The sequence below is a fragment of the Chaetodon trifascialis genome, chromosome 16 (assembly GCF_039877785.1).
Source record: "Chaetodon trifascialis isolate fChaTrf1 chromosome 16, fChaTrf1.hap1, whole genome shotgun sequence".
NCBI lineage: Eukaryota > Metazoa > Chordata > Actinopteri > Chaetodontiformes > Chaetodontidae > Chaetodon > Chaetodon trifascialis.
Genome location: NC_092071.1, coordinates 3045073 through 3061266, shown reverse-complemented (window position 1 = coordinate 3061266; position 16194 = coordinate 3045073). Strand labels below are relative to the sequence as shown.

Below are 16194 nucleotides of genomic sequence, written 5' to 3'. Positions count from 1 at the left end.
GCGGGGGCATAATTGTTATGCACTTTTAAAGAAAAAAAAGTACAAAATTATGCACTTTTAAAGATAATAGCACATTTAATTTTATGTTTTGAAATAACTGGTTATTATTTCAGACAGTGATAAGAGAAAAAAAAGCTAATTTCTATTCAGCAATCATTGATTCTGCTGGCTGACATTTATTTTTTTAGCTGTAGCTAGCCAGCTAATTGACGTTAGCTAACGTTAGCTTCCTGAGCTGCCTGAAAACGCCATATCCGGCTAATGTTTACTGTTAATCAAGGTGCAGTGTGTAGGGTATAGTGGCACCGAGCGATGAGACTGCAGATTGCAACTAACGATCCTTTAGAAAAGCGAAGGCGCACGTTAAAGCCCGTGTTGGATCTGTCCATTCTGGGCTACTGTAGAAACTTGGCGGTGTTATATGGCGGACTCTGAGAGGACCCGCTCAATCTGTAAGTATAAATTGCTCTCTCTGAGTAGTGAAAACGCAACGATTTTTATTTTCAGCTGATTATACACTAATGAAAACAGACCTGGAGATATTATATTTCAGAAAGAAACGCTTTAGAATGAGCACAAACTGACGTGTTGCTAGCGTTAGCTTGGGTCGCTAATGTTGGGTTAGCGGGTGTGTAAACTTGAACTGCTAATGTTAACATTAGCTTGTTTAGCCTCCAGCTAAAGCAAGCACACTCAGATTTATGTCACAAAACGTGGCCTCTTGTTGTTCAGTCTCCTGTGTTATTGCAGACTTCCTCAAAACTGTGATTGTATCTTCTCTGGAGGTCTGGACACGATTAGATGCCCCTCAACAAGATGATGGTTAATCTGTAACGCTGCAGGCAGCCATCGAGTGCGAGCCATTAGCTCTGATGATCTCTGAATGGCCTCACAACAGCCAAGAGGTATGAGGCCATTTAAGAAGCGCAGGAGCACTCTGAGGTTTAAACACTGCAATGTCCCCCATACTTAAGGATTAGAAGTTAATTCATACTCACCATGATCCTGGTCAGCAGATCCAAACCACACCGCAGCATCGTGAGCAGAACAACTGGGGATTTTTCTTCATAAAGAAAACTAAAGTCAGAGATCGAGTCAGGGTTCACTTTGCCTCATTTCTTTATTGCAGACTTTTTTTTTTCAGTTTTGCTTGTTTACATGTCAAGACTCAGTTCAGCGACTGTACTGCAGTACTGTGAGCAGAATAATGCATGTGGATACAGGAGGTGAGTTTGCAGCCGGTGGAGCATCAACATGCTCGGCTGCGTCTTGTGTCTTGTTTAATCAAGACGAGTTTGATGACCTTGATTGTCACACTGTAAAATGTTCTTAACCAGAGGGTTTTTTTTTGTTTTGTTTTTTTAAATCTCAGCGATCTTTCCCATCGCTTTGGACAAAGAGATTGAGGTCGTCAAGCTATATACGATGCAACGTTGTCCCTTCTCACACACATGGCAACACAAATGTTAAGTGACAGAAACGAGGCCTGCAGAGAGCCCGTGGGCATAATTACTGCAAGTCAAAACATGAATAAAAACTCTCCAACTGTGAGTGCATTAGACATCTGCCTATCAAAAGAGGTTAGGGAATAAAATATAACACATGATCAAATTAGAATTAGTGTTAAATGTTAAAAAATACACAAATTTATTCTCCTTGACTGACATTTGTGGACACAACCTTTTTTTTTTAAAACAATATTTTTTGTTTCATTCATGTTTTTTTTTATTTATTTACATCAGTTAAGTATTGCCCCTTCTCATCAAATAGGCTAATATATTCTCACTTTGCTACTAGAAGTTTCAGTGTGTCTTTGTGCTAAACACAAAGCTTTTCAGCAGAAACACTTAAATTGCATAACCTCCCAATCTGAAAACAGGTTAACTGCCCTTTACCAGCGAATCACGCATCTCGTCAGCTAAATGCACTGTCACAACTAAAGTGCTTAATGAGATTTTTATCCCCAGTGTGAGCGGCCATTCTCATGGCAGCTGGATGCGAGGATACAGATGAGGCTCTTGATGGACAAAAAAAAAAACAAAAAACAAAACAAAAGCACAATCTCCAGCTTGTGGAGGTTCGATGCAGAGGAGGCTCAGATGAAGAGGAGCCCCGTTTTTCTCTGAAATCTGTTTCCTGGAATACGTGATGAGCAGGAATGTGGTGGAGCTTGAACCATTCTTAGCAAGCGCTCCACTCTGCATTCTTTCAGAGAAGCTTCGAGACCTCGAGTCAGCTCGCTTCTCCCCCTCTGCTCACTCCATGAGATCTGGGCAGATGCTGACATTAACTTAATGACAAACAGGTTGCAGGAGGTCCACCTGGCCGCAGAGGTGGATTCTGAAGGGTTAATTCAGTGGTCAGCAGTGAGAGGAAGTGTGTGAAGCTCAGAGCTGTGGCCTAGCTGCTGCTGCTGCCGCCGCCGCCGCCGCCGCCGCCGCCGCCGCCGCCTGGAGGTTTGAGGCAGTCCTCTGTCACGCCCTGAGATGCCAGCTCAGACAGAACATTGTCCAGATAGTTGGGGTCGGGGTAGCCGTGGCCCGACAGGTTGGACATCATCTCTGTTTTGTGGTGGATGCCGTTCCACACCACCGTGTCGGGCTCCCCGGTGGTGCTGGACGTTCCCACGGTGAAGATGAGGCGTCGCATCCACGCCACCTTCAGCAGCTCCAGCACCTATTCAGCAGAGGCGAGGAGCGAAATGTTAGCCACAAAGTCCCACGACACGTTTACGTGAACACTTCAGAGCTGTTTGGATTGTTCATTTTAACTTTTAAGTCCTTTTTCAATCAGAAATGCAAAATGTGCTCTGGTTCAAGCTTCTCACATGTGAGAAAATGCTGCTTTTGTGTTGACCAGACAAACGTCAACCTGAAGACATTACTGTGGGCTCTGGAAAACAAAGTCTTCTGACATTTTATTGTCAAAATGATTCAACTTATCAGGAAAATAGTCGTTAGCTGCAGCTGTGATGTACTGAATTGTTCATGCCCGTCAGACATCTTCCTCCACTGACGAGGAAACGCTGGTTAAACGACTCAACGGGCGTCTGACTCCCTGTTTTCTGAGCGATGTGCGGTGGCCATTAGAAACAGGCACAGATCTAACTCAGTCTACAAACAAACACTTTAGCTCAGATGGGATTTTATAATGTCAGTTAATCACGACAGATAGGCCATCTAATAGACAGAAATGAACATAGTTTCCTGAACACGGTTTGGATTTGAACTCGCAGAGGGTCCTGCTGTTTGCTGCCCTGCGGGGGAGGCTGCGTGCCCGACGTTCTACAGCAGGGGTGGGCAACCTGTTCCACAAAGGGCGGCTGTGGCTGCAGGTCTTCTTTCCAACCAAGCAGCAGCACACCAGACTTGACTCATTCAATCAACTGATCTCACTCTTCAGACAGCTGATTGGTCAAACTGTGAGCTCTTGCTTGGTTGGAAAGAAGACCTGCAGCCACAGCGGCCCTTCGTGGAACAGGTTGCCCACCCCTGTTCTACAGGGAACATCACACTGGGCACTCAGGTGACAGAGGCGAGGCACGTCTGAGGCACAGCGCAGATAAACTACAACTGGAATAATTTAATCCAATTTTCCATTAGTGAATTACATCAGAGATTATTTATAGAGGCTGAAGTGGGCAGCTGCAGTCGCCAGTAAGCAGGAAATGAGCTCCTAATTCACCATGGAAACAACACAACTTTATAATGAGCACAAAATGCTCTTAATTCAATCACAGAGAAACACCACAATCCTGATGGAGCATTATGCAGAGTCTTGCGTTAATAGTACTGAGCAGTATGTGTCAGGTTGGCCCCACTGTGACTGAACTGGTCGATCACTGGACCCGTGGTGGAGATTAGGGGTCCTCAGCTGTATTTGTCCAAGGACCAGAATGTCTCTCAGCAGCCTGTGTCGGGACCAGACTTTCAAATAAAAAAACATTATTTTGGCCCAATTAGCTCATTATTATTTCATATTTTCTCTTTCCTGCCAACTTAATGTTTTTTTGTGAGCCTGGATCATTTTGAACAGAGGAAAATCAATATTGATAACTAGATACTGAAGTAGAAAATACTCTCAGACGTCCACCAAGGAGTCAGTGCTCGATACAAAACCCAAACTTCACTTTAGGATCCCAGGAAGCAAACGACAAGGCTTAGTTTGAGACTCAATACAACAGTTAGCCGACAGAAATAAAGTGACACATCTTTCGTCAACCAGACGATCTCGGTCACTCTCCAGCCCTGGAGTCACCTCCCGTCAGGGGTTAGCAAGCTAACAGGCGATCACCCTCAGTGAGGCCACCAGATGGCGATCACTGGTAAAGATGCTGATATCTGAGGTCTGTTTACGCTGTATACAGTGTCTGTAGTGCAGAGTCAGTCCCGGCTGGGAGGTGGGCTGTCTTTACCTTCCTGCCCTTGTCGTTGTCCGGTAGGAAGCAGAAGCGAGGGAAACCTCGGCAGGTGTACGGCTGTCCTGGGTTGGGATGCTCCGGGCCCTGGTGGAGGAGGACAGAAACAGACTGATGAATGGACACATAGACAGCTTAATACTTAGGATCAGTTGGAACAATAAAATAATCTAATAACATGTTTTGGAAATGAACAGTCGACCGGCAGCTCAATACAAATCCAATTCAAGTTCTCGTAACTTAAGAGACACTCGGCTCTTTGCTGCACTTTATCTGCACTCGCGGTTTCAGCAGAACACACAAAGAAATTAGGCTTTTCCCAAAAGGCTGTGACAAAGGAGGCTGCCACTGAACCACACGAAGGGCCACAGCCAAGCCCCAACATCAATCTGTTAAAAACTTAATTGGAAAACCCAGAACGAGCTTCAGTCCAGACTGCAGTCTCGTCTCATGTTCGGCTTATTTCTTTCAAACGTGTGTTTCAAAGATTACGATTGGCCCGAACATGAGACGACCACGATTATAAGACGTCACTCTCTTTATCAACACCTGTTATTCTGGAACACTTTCACACCAGGCGTGCCGGGAAAGTTTCCCTGAGACGCTCTTTAGTCCAAGAAGAACTTCCTCATCATTGAAGCCTTAAAAATGCGTCCATGAAGGCAGAACAGACATCCCACATTTCTGTCGCTCGTCCATCACTCACACATTCACACTCTCTCTTATCTGCCTTATTGTCTTTGGCTATTAGCGACTTCCTTTTGTGTTGCCTTTGTTGAGTTCCTCCTTCAGTAACACTGATAATTCTTCACAGATGATTTGTTCCTGGTTCGGGAAATGATTTCCTCTGTGGCAGCAAACACACGAGCTGTCAGACTCCCTGAAGTTAAACCGGGCTCACACCTTTAGGACCGAATTTTAAAAGCCAAACACACTTGAAGAAACTCGCTAGCTTCATAACAAAAGAGACTTCTTTTAACAGGTGACATTTATTTATTTCCTTGTCTGTTTCTCTGACAGATGAGCCTATTACCGCCAGGCTGAAAATCGAGGCCACAAACAACCCATAATGCAACACTCTCGGTAGGCACCCATTCTCTCTCCATTCAATCGTCAAGTCCTTGAATATAATCTGATGTTTTTATGCTCAGATTTTTGCAGCCGTGTCAAAAAATAAATAACTGCAAAATAAAAGACATAATGAAGGTAGAAAAAGCTGAAAATGTGGGTTGATTGAAGCAGCGTTAGCTCAGCGTGCAGTCGTACCTGTATGCCAGGTGGTATGCTGTAGATGATCTGGATGGTGCCACAGTCCGGGTGGCCTGGCAGCGACTGGGCGATGCTGTAAATTTCCATCTTGCCTTTGGGCTGAGTGCCGGTCTTCTCTCCGTAGATTGTCTTACACGAGGGGCACTGCAGACTGCCGTCCTGAGGAGGAGACGCAGCCGGAGAGCCTTTTAAACCACAGCGCTCAATACAAACCAGGTAAGCGCTGATCAAATATTCATCGACCCACTCAGGACACTTTTGTTTTGTGTTCCTGTCCCTCGCCGGGTCTCACCAACCAGTACCTCACCGATGCTGTGCGTGGAGTATGTGACATGGTAACTATCACACGCTGAGTTTAAATACGACACCTTTAATTAAGCCTCCGACAATAAAGAGCAATAAACATTAGAACATATTGTGGACGGGAAGAAAGTTCATTGTTTAAGCTAATTAAATGCAAATCACACATACTTTACTTCCAGCTGTCTGACTAATTTCAGCATGGAATATATATATAAAAAAAAGTTTTTTTGGAGGAATGAAAGTTTCTGAAAGGAAAGGTGAAACGTTTTGGGGAATATTCTCGTTCACTTTCTTGCCACGAGCTAAACATGAAACCTTATTTAATCATATTTTCCAAGAGAGGCCTGAGCACAAGAAACATTCATTATCAGAAACAGACCATGATATTTTACGACGTCAAGAATCCTTGGAGAAAATCCTCAAAATGATTTGATGTTTAAATTATTATATTATTGTTTTTATTTAATGACATCAGCTTTCCTTAATGAATGTAACCCATCAGTTTCATGAACGTGAATGTGTGTTAGGCAGCAGGCTGATCCAATAAAGGCATAAAATAATGATGAAATAATGATCTGCCTTTAGGCTCATCGCTGCTCGCCCGCCCTGTTACTGCAGGTGCAGGCAGGAGGGCAAACAGGTTTTTGACTGCAGTGAAAATGTCGTTTTTGAAAAGCCAGACACCAACACATATGGACTGAGCAGAGCATTTCATCAGGTTAAAACATAATGATCAGTTTTGGCCTGCAGTCCTCTGGAGTTACTGGAAACTGGATCACACGACTCAGAAACAGTAATAATATTAGTGTAGCATGTATTTTATCAGCAGCTGTGGAGAAATACCTGGTTAAAACAGATTGAAAGCACATGCAAAAATGTCAACGGTATGAATGAAGCTTTGAACTACTGGGTGCAGCCCTGCAATGAATGAAACTAGCTGGAGGGCTGTTTGCTGTTCGTTCCATCTAAAGGAAGCATTGTCCCGAGATTAGTGCATACGTATGGAATATTTGAGGATATCAAATCACTGGATTGTGTGCTGTGTGCGGTAGTTTGGGAGCTTTAACAGTCAAGCTGTGACTGAAGTGTGTAGATAGAACCAGGAGGCCATTAGCTTAGCATAAAGACTGGAAGCAGGAGAAGCAGCGAGTGTCAAAATGCCTACCAGCACTTTCAAAGTTCACTAATTAACATGTTGTATACAAACATAATTTGTGGCTGTGCAGGGAATTACAGCACATGCTGGAAATATTTCTTAATGACCAGAAGCCGGGGGCGTCCCTCGTTTTCCCAGCCTGCTTCAGATGAAACCACATCCCCTTCCTTTTAAAGAAAGCCCCATTACGTTCCTTCAGTAGCTAATTCTTATCTGATTTGTTGTCAGATAAACAGTAAATTCATCACACTCTGTCCCACATATCACTACTTTGCAAGCCAAACATAATGGCGTCTCTACGCTGGACTCAAACTCCACCCTCTGCCTTCAGTCTTCATGCTAAGCTAAGCTAATCACCTCCTGACTGCAGCTTTGCATTGAACATGCAGACATTATATTCCTTTCAGACAGTGACTTTTCAGATCAGTCTGTGCTGCATTACATCACCAGGTAACCTTGCCAACAATCCGTCCAGAGTAATAAACAGCAGTTGGCGTGCAGTGTGGGACAGTTGTGTACCTTTGTCCCGTTGTTGTACATGGCGAGCATGCAGAGCATATGCAGGGTGTGTCCACACTTGATGAATTTCCCCACAGTGTCTGGCAGGATGCTCTGGCCTCCCTCCTCGGTGGAGGATGTGTCGTAGCCGGACGGATTGGACAGTTGATCCATGCAGATAATGCAGTCCTGAGGGGGAACCGGGGATTGTGGGTTTAGTGTCAGAACTACTTTATAAAAACTGTTTTCGGCAGCCGTATGAACAACGACAAGTCTCTATTTATGTTCCATGACATGCACAAGTGTCAGGTCTGGTTCAAACTTTCCTGCACAAAACCCCACAAATAACCCCCCTTTTTTTAGTCGATGTGTGTGACGTCTGAGAGGGGAAAGAAAAGCCTGATCATGAAACATTTACCTCATCCGGTACTCCGGCCACTACCTCCATGTAGCGCTGAATCACCTCCTCGGGTCTCTGCGCCGAGGCTAAAAGAGGGATAAAAGAGAAAACACAAAGTGATGAATGAGCCGAGACAGACACCAAAATGGCGAGTCCAACATGCTGCCAGACAAAAAGGATGAGACCGGTGAGGGGAGATGAAATGATTGAATTCTCATTTTAGAATTTCAGTCAAACATAAGCCATCGATTTCTGCTCTCTCTGCCTCTGCTACATACAAATCAAGTCCGGGCTGCTGCTAATAAAGCATCCTAAAACCAAGAAACGGCCACAGGATGCAGAATGTGCAAACACACAGACAGTTTGAATGAGAAGTTAATGCACGATGGGCAGCGTGAGTGATGGGTACAGACACTTGGTGCATATCGCTGAGATATTCTCTCACATACTCACATGTGAGTGTCAGGTCTGTTTAGGAAACAAAATCCTTAAAGCAAACCAAACGTCCATCGTCTTTTGCAGTTTATTACATGAGACAGCTCCATTAAATTCCAGATTTTGAAAGGTTAGCAGGGTAAGCTATTTTCTCCCGGCTGAGAAATAACAACGGATATGTTAACTGGAAACTTTCCAGACATGAGCGGTTTTTACGTCTGCTGTGCCCCCCCGTCGCTTTCAAGTGCAGCTTTTCAAGTTGAGAGTGGCAGACGCTGAGAGTGGAGGGAGTGGAGTTATGGTCAGGCAGAAAAAAGAGGCAGCAGTGAAGCTTAAGATTTCAAATCAGCCCACTTGTTTAAGTATTAACTGATCTATGAGCAAATCCCCTTTAATATACACCAAGTGTGACAGAATGTGATGCGCAGTACGTCCAAAGGTTGACGGACGCCGGCTGGATGATTCGTGTTCTGCGGTGATGCTGCAGCTAACCGTTCTTTGCATTATTCTCCCATTTGAGATTATCGAAACGGCCGCCAGTTCATTCTCTGTCAACGAGTAATTGATGATGCAGCTGCAGCTGTGGCTCCTGGGATATGTGACGGTGTGACTGGTTGCAGATCAGTGACGTCTCACGAAGTGAATGAGCGTCCAGGCTGTAATGTGTTGATACGCAGACGGGTGACAAAGCAGAACCCAACATTAAGTGTCGTGGTGTTGCTCCACCCTGAGTCTCCAGAACACCTTCAGTGCTCCACAGCAGGATGTTGCCTCATTTAGGCTTTAGTCTGAGATTTGGTGGCTGCGAAGGCCGTAACAAATGATTCACAAACCATTTCAGCGAGTCCTCTTATCCTATATGGCAGCATCTGCGTTTGTCATGTTGTTTGTTACCCATCTGTATATAAACACGTGGTTAGATTTGACATGCTGTCAAAGATGGACAGTTGTTCTGTATCTAAGGCAGTGTTTGCACTTTTCCACATGTTCCCAGCACCTCTTTCTGTTAAGATGGTCAGCAAAAAGATAGAAGGTTGTCAAACTCTGCTGCGTGTTTCATCTTTGAGAGCTGAAAAATAACTATGGAGATTCAGGATGTCATGGCGGGCAAGCAGCTGATACTGAGGACAGGAACTGGAATGAAACTGGAGGGGTAGCAGCAGAGGTCAGTGACAGCTGGATCTGACGAGGCAAAGGAAGTCGCATTTTAAAGTCGGCTCGGAGCACATTGCATGGAAAGCAGTTGCAGCAGCACGTGTTTCAGCTAACACAGAAGCAGAGCCGTGCGAAAACAGGCTATGAACACATGAGGACAAATGGGAGTGAGCTGATGCGGGATGAGATGTTCCTCAAGCCTGTGGTGATGGTGGCTGGACCAAAAGAGAAGGATGGAGAAGAAGAGGTGGAGGAAGGGCTGGTGGCGTGGTAGCTACCTCTCCTGTGCTGCCTCTTTGCTCTCCTAACTGAACTGCTGCTGCTGCTGCTGCTGCTGCTGTGGGGCTTGCTGGGCCTGCTGGCTGGGGGGAGGAGAGGAGGAGGAAGAGAGAAAGGAGCAGGTTGCTGCTGCTGCTGCTGCTGCTGTTGTAGCTGCTGCTGTAGCTGCTGCTGCTGCTGCTGCTGCTGAGGGAGGGGGGCAGTGGTGAAGTGCACGCCGAGTCCCACTGCTGACATCAAAATGGAGGCCATGCCTGGAGCGGGGTAGGGTGGGGTGGGGTTGAGGCAGGGCAGGGCGGGGCAGAGTGGAGCAGGTGAGGGTTGAGAGCAAGTGGAGATATGCAGGAGTAGAAAGGAACAAATCAAAGGTATGAGAAATGTAGCAGCAACTGATGTTTCCACCGTGTCCCTCATTCATACAACAGACAACAAGTACTTTCTTATTAAAAGCATGTTTAAAATAAGGCTTTGGTTTATTCACTGACTGTGAATAGACTGTGAGTTCTTCCTTTGATTGAGTAAAGCTGTTTTTGCCATCAGGCCTTCTGTTGTAAAGTTAGCATTAATCTCATGAGCCAAGGGGAAACTGGAAGTTATGCTGGGAGTCTGGAAAAGGTCCTCTGAGGATTGATGCCCAGAAGTTAGAAGTCAGGCCAATCAATCAGCTACGAGGACTGTTTTCATGACAACCATAGCCTGTGTGAGGAGTCTGGCAGCGCAGACGAGGTGCAGCAGATCTGAGATGCAGCTGATCATCAGGAACCGAAACTCATTGACCTGAAAACTGACTGGAGTAAACACCCACTGAAACTCCGCAGACCAACTTTGTGTTTTTTCAACATGTAAATTTTACCTCCAGCAGTGCGGAGGCAGTAGTTTTTACTGCGTGTGTTTAATACTGAAAAGGCAAAATAAACAGAGCAGATTCCCACTAATGTTCATTACTGACTAATGGTAATTAAAGCTGTACATTTGGAGAAGACGCCACATGAGTGACCTTCCATTTGAAACGATTCACCAAAGTCATGCTACGCTGCTTTTCAGTAATGAGGTTCTGGTCCTCTGGCTTCCTCCATGTTGATTGTATTGATTCAGTCACCCTCTCACAGCCAAGAAACGGAGTTATAATTTGAGAAGTGAGCAGCAGAAGAGCAAAGAGTGAGCGCCCACTTTGCATCTCAATTTTGCCATTTTTCTGACAACTACAACTTGCCTGCCTGCCGTATCTCAGCCTGCTGACGTACTGCATCGCAGTGCACTCTCAATTACATAATTACAGGGAAAATCAAAGCATTGAATATGTGACCATGTGTTACTAAAAGGAGGAAATTAAATTATACATGTGAAATTCTCCACTTCAGCCAAATGATTTACTCTGTTAGCATAAACCGTTGGATTCGTCTATAAAGATTTCTTTATTTGCTCATTCCAGGAATGTGCTCATCATCTTCACATAATATAATAGTTCGCTTCACAAATTATACTCCGTGAAAATGAACCACCGATATTGCTGCACCTGATAAATATGCATACTTGGAATTACTGTTAGCACTTCAAGTAGCTCTACTTTATGACCACATAGCGCGGCTGTAAATTCTCCCCAGACTGAAGTTTTTTTTGTCAGACCTCACTGATATTTAAACTTGATGAAGTGACAGAAATGATTTTGCTTTATGTTGACAGTAGTGAGCCGGGCAAACAGGCAAAGCATTAAAAACATCTTTCTATGAGGAAATGAGGGCGGATTTCTATACATTTCAGGACAGATTTTGTGTTGAGCTGCATGATTTTCCTTTCATTGAGAAGAATGTGAGCGTCTGTGAGGGCGAGCTGGGAGAGCAGGAGGAAGGCCTTAGAAAAGCAACACAGAATGAATATATAAAGGCACAGCAAGCATGCAAAAGGCCGCGATAAGAGGAAAATGCTAAATTACACATGCTGATGCATTTGTCACGAATCTTAGTGAAAATTAGATTTTTATGACACTCAACAGCAATTATGGAAATTCACTTTGAGAGTCTTATACAGGATCATGTCCCTTTGAGTCAAAAAATAAGTTGAAGGTGTGTGAAGGATAAGCTTCTGTGCTGTCTTCGAACAAACAGGATGATATCACTCTTGTCCCTCTATCGTGGGTTTAACAATAAAAAGGGACATCGTCTCTCCCACTCTTTTCATGTTTACTTAACATCTGGGGAGGTGTTGTTTTTGCGGCATGCTGTTCCTAAACAGACTGACACTCACAAGACAAATGTGGAGGGAAAAGGCACAAAAACCACAAAGACTGAATGAAGGAAAGCTGCGACCAGCTGAGCAGCGTGGTGCAGAACAGACTGAGCAGAGGTAACATTCAGGATGGATGGGTAGTGACCCGTTTACCTGCCAGGGCAGAGCTTACACTGGTGGATCCATTCAGCTGCACAGAGATGGAAGGAACACTGCAGGACAGGAAACAAGGACAGAGACGTTCAGTCAGTAACAGCAGCAACGACGGGCCGAGCAGGAAAACACCGACTCAGAACGTCTGCACTTTCCCGTCCACTTCACAGAATTAGAACATTTAACTGTGGCGGCGTTTGGAATAACTTTGGCACCAGGCCGAGACAAGAAAAGAAAACCCGTCTGTGAATTCACAGGAAGATTTATTTACCTTGACTTAAGTAGCTGAAACACTGACCACCGTCAGACTGGCCAGTGAATGACTAAGAGCTTCTGAGATTGATTAACAGCAACTTCACGCGGACTGTTCGTAATGAAACTACGAGCATGACTCAACACCCGTTATATTGATGAATATGTGCCCAATGAATCTGTTTACTGAGAAAAACCTGCAAAGAAAAGAAATGAGCAAGTTTCAGAGCTTTAAGCCAAATCCAGCTCAGGGCTGCAGCTAACCATTCATTTATTTATTTACGTTAGACTGTTGGTCACAATTCAATAAAGAATCGAGTCGATCAAAGGCCAAAAAAAAGTGTTTCATGGAGCTCTAAGTGACATCTTCAAACAGTCCAAAACACAAAAATATCTCATTTAAAATAAAGTAAAACTGAGAAAAGCTGCAAATCCTTAAAATTTAAAGATGGAGTCAGCAAGCACTTTTCTTAAATAACAGACTTCAATGTTAAAATCATCAGAACTTTTTTTTTTTTTTTTAAACATTTTTGTGAATCTGCTTATGAACTCATCGACTGTTTTGGCACTAATCCTGTTTATCTGACCGAGAGCACAAACAAAAACAAAAATCGGTGCTTGAAGTGTGAAATAACATTAAAATAACATTTTTAAAAAATCCTTGTGTGGATTTTTAGCCTCACACATTATAGAACAAATCAGCCTAAAAAAAGAGGACGTGGTAAAACAATAGTAGGAAATGTGTCCCTGATGTTATGGTGCCCTTTTGACATGAGCTTATCTGAGGTTCATTGGAGATTCAACGGCAACTGCATTCATGACCGGCAGCATGATTAAAATTCCCTGCGTGGAGCGAGAAAGTGACGACCATTAAGAATCACGCAGCTCTTCTGTTCTGACATTTTACAAGTGTCTATCAGCACAAGCATGGGGTAGCATTATGCATGTGACATTCCACCGGGTCAGAACAAATAAATACACAAACTCCAAATGGGTAGAGCTCTATTACACAACATAACATCTATTCTTAATGGAGACACCTTCCAGAGTAATCACTGAGAAGAGTGAGCGATGACTGCAGGAACAAAGAGGTTCACAACGCAGACCGCCGTGTGCTACAGGTGGAGAACATCCAGCATTTCACTGTCCTAATTATAATTTCCAGGGGCTGGGAGTACACTGAATGATGCATGCTCAGTACAGCACTAAAATAAGCAATTTTCCTTTGAAAACAGTTCTCAATTCCATTAGGAGCAGAAAAGAATGAAGTGTGGAGATGACACAGACGAGAGTCACAGGAGCCGAGCCAAAACAAACATGCCTCTGCAGGGCTGGAGCTACACATCAGTTTTTGTCATTCCTGTTTTACAAGATAGGTCAAAGCAGAGGCACACAGGAAAGACAAAGGAGTGCAGGGCGGAGGGGCCCCTGACCGGCATCCCAGGACAGTTAACTGAGCCAGAAAGACAACATAGTGCTGCTGTTTTACTCTGACCTGACAGCATTAAACTCAGCCACAGTCCCACACACAGTCAGATACCAACCTTAACCCGTTGGCACTGGCAGAGCTGGTCAGAAGCGGTGCAGACAGTTGACTACCAGAGGGTGGTGGAGGCCAGGGGCTGCCCCAGGACATTCCCCCCACAGAGAGGGGTCTTCTGGGGTACGGTGAATAGACAGAAGTGGGGTGAGCTGCTACAGCCCTTCCTGGCCCTTGGAGGCTGGGCCGGTTCAGGCTGCCTGATGAAAAGGAATGTCGTGAACGGCTGGGCATGGGTCCCGTGCTGCTGTGGCTCAAACACTGCTGGCAGGAGCAGGCGGGGCCCGATGGGATGGCTGGGGGGCCAGAGGAGGCCAGGGGGTAGGGGAGGTTACACTGCCGTCGGACCTGCCGTCTGAAGCCTGTGGATTTGTTAACCTGGGCCAGAGATGTGAGATCCACTATGTAATTGTATCCATGCGGGCCCAGGTCTGCCGTGCCTTGACGGGCCTGATAGCTGTGCTCCAAAAGGATCGAGGTTCGAGTCTCATATGGAGTCCATCCTCCTTCGTCATTGACCCATTCCCAGTAAACACCACTGCCGAGTCCTGAGGACTGGGCAAACAGGGACCGACGCACTGATCGTGTCTTCCCTGAAAGTAAAAAGATAATTTTATATGAATAAAGTGCACTAAAGCTACAATATGTACAAAAATAAATCCACTTTTTTTAGCCCAAATCACAAAGTGGGGTCATAACGGACAAAAGGCCACAGCCGGGAACCCTTAAATGTAAATGATATTAACATAATAATCCTTGTCGTGATCCAGGCTTAATCCCTCATGGCAGCCAGTGAAGGTCTTTTACTGTTTTACTGTTCTTTCTTAACATTGTTTGGAAGAGCACTGCCACATGTGCAGACAGCTGTTTGCCATTGTTAGCTGGCAAGCTGTTGCCATTGATCACTGATCAGCTGAGCTCTTAGAAGGAAAACAACATGCTAATGTTTGGAGCGTCACTGTGACCGGTTCCAGCAGGGTCATGTGGAAAAGTTAGCTAACGTCAGATGGCAGAAAAGCATTTGACAGAGTCGCCTCAGTCTCATAACTTCATCCCGGATACTTCTCGGCTAATCTTAGCTTGCAGCTATGTAAACACTCATCGAAACAACTGTGCCCCTGTTAGCTAAGTTAATGCTAAGTAGCTAGCGTCATCTGTTAGCCTGGCCTGACAACTGTATGGTCTCGAGGCACAACATTATAACATGATTACGAACCTAACGCTGCGTTAACGTTAACGAGGAGGTAATAAAAGCCATATCGTGTGTCAAAGGCTCACCTGTGTCCTGCCGAAACTGTTTCAAGCTAGGTATGTCAATGAGATAAGGGGACAGGCTGGGGTCTGATTGTCCGAGGCAGATGCTCGTTGAGCCGGGTCCTCCTCCTCTGTGGCCCCGCGGTGCCAGACACCGCTCGATGTAGGCGCTCACTTGGCCGCTGTAAGGCCGCCAGTACCCCAGGTCATCCTGCCATTCCCACACCGCTATCATGGGCTGAGATTGTGCGACGGATCCAGAGGGTGTAGCTGACACCGACGGCCCATTTCTCGATCCGTTCACCCGAGCACAGGAACCAGACACAATCGCCATATTCGCCAAGCCAGCTTAAGCTAACAACAACTCGCTCTGGTTAGCTTGTCAAATGATTGTAGCTACGACGACGAAAAAGTCTGCTAGCTCGGCTAGCTCGGCTCATTAAAAAATTCCATTGTAAATTTGTTACCACGCTTTTGAGGAGGCTACAAAGCAAAGATCAAATGGTAGACAGTCCGGATAAACACTTAAGTGCATGTTGACAAAGCTGATGCGGTCTACATGGATAACGTTAGCTTTGTGACAGCGTTGCCAGGGTTCCTTCCTCCTCTGCGGCTGCCTTCAGGGACCACCGGGAAAATCGCAATTCAAGGCACGTTTGTGGGAACCAACCGGAACTTTGTAAAGATGTCAAACGTATAAATGCCACCAGGCAACAGATAAACAAAGTGTGTTTCTGTGGAAAGTTAGGCGACAGTGATTTGGAAACAAACTATCAGTTTACACAGTGTGAGGATTTTTCTTCAACTTCAATATTTAATGGATTGTTTCACATATTAACAGGAGGCATAATCAACAA

The 16194-nt window shown here is 45.1% G+C and overlaps 1 protein-coding gene across 2 annotated transcripts; it reads right to left on the bottom strand.

Moving 5' to 3' along the window:
* Nucleotides 1-1101: 1101 nt before the first annotated feature.
* dtx2 (deltex 2, E3 ubiquitin ligase) lies at nucleotides 1102-15977 on the bottom strand. 2 transcript variants are annotated; one of them, XM_070982228.1, is made up of 9 exons: nucleotides 15362-15965; nucleotides 14088-14676; nucleotides 12292-12350; nucleotides 9912-10166; nucleotides 8062-8129; nucleotides 7665-7832; nucleotides 5684-5845; nucleotides 4415-4504; nucleotides 1102-2676 (listed from the first exon to the last, which is right to left on the bottom strand). In XM_070982228.1, the coding sequence occupies exons 1-9, from the start codon at nucleotides 15669-15671 to the stop codon at nucleotides 2401-2403; spliced, it is 1977 nt and encodes a 658-aa protein (XP_070838329.1). In that variant the 5' UTR covers nucleotides 15672-15965; the 3' UTR covers nucleotides 1102-2400. The 2 variants fall into 2 exon arrangements, with proteins under 2 accessions (XP_070838329.1, XP_070838330.1); XM_070982229.1 differs by lacking the exon at nucleotides 9912-10166 and having other exon boundaries at nucleotides 15362-15977.
* Between the last annotated feature and the right edge of the window lie 217 nt (nucleotides 15978-16194).

Excerpts from the sequence above, each read along its gene's own strand:
- dtx2 (XM_070982228.1), bottom strand. The coding sequence starts at position 15,671 with ATGGCGATTGTGTCTGGTTCCTGTGCTCGGGTGAACGGATCGAGAAAT. Across the intron at positions 12,351-14,087 it reads GCCAGTGCCAACGGGTTAAG|TGTTCCTTCCATCTCTGTGC; the intron begins GTTGGTATCTGA and ends CCTGTCCTGCAG. Across the intron at positions 8,130-9,911 it reads AAAGAGGCAGCACAGGAGAG|CCTCGGCGCAGAGACCCGAG; the intron begins GTAGCTACCACG and ends TCCCTCTTTTAG.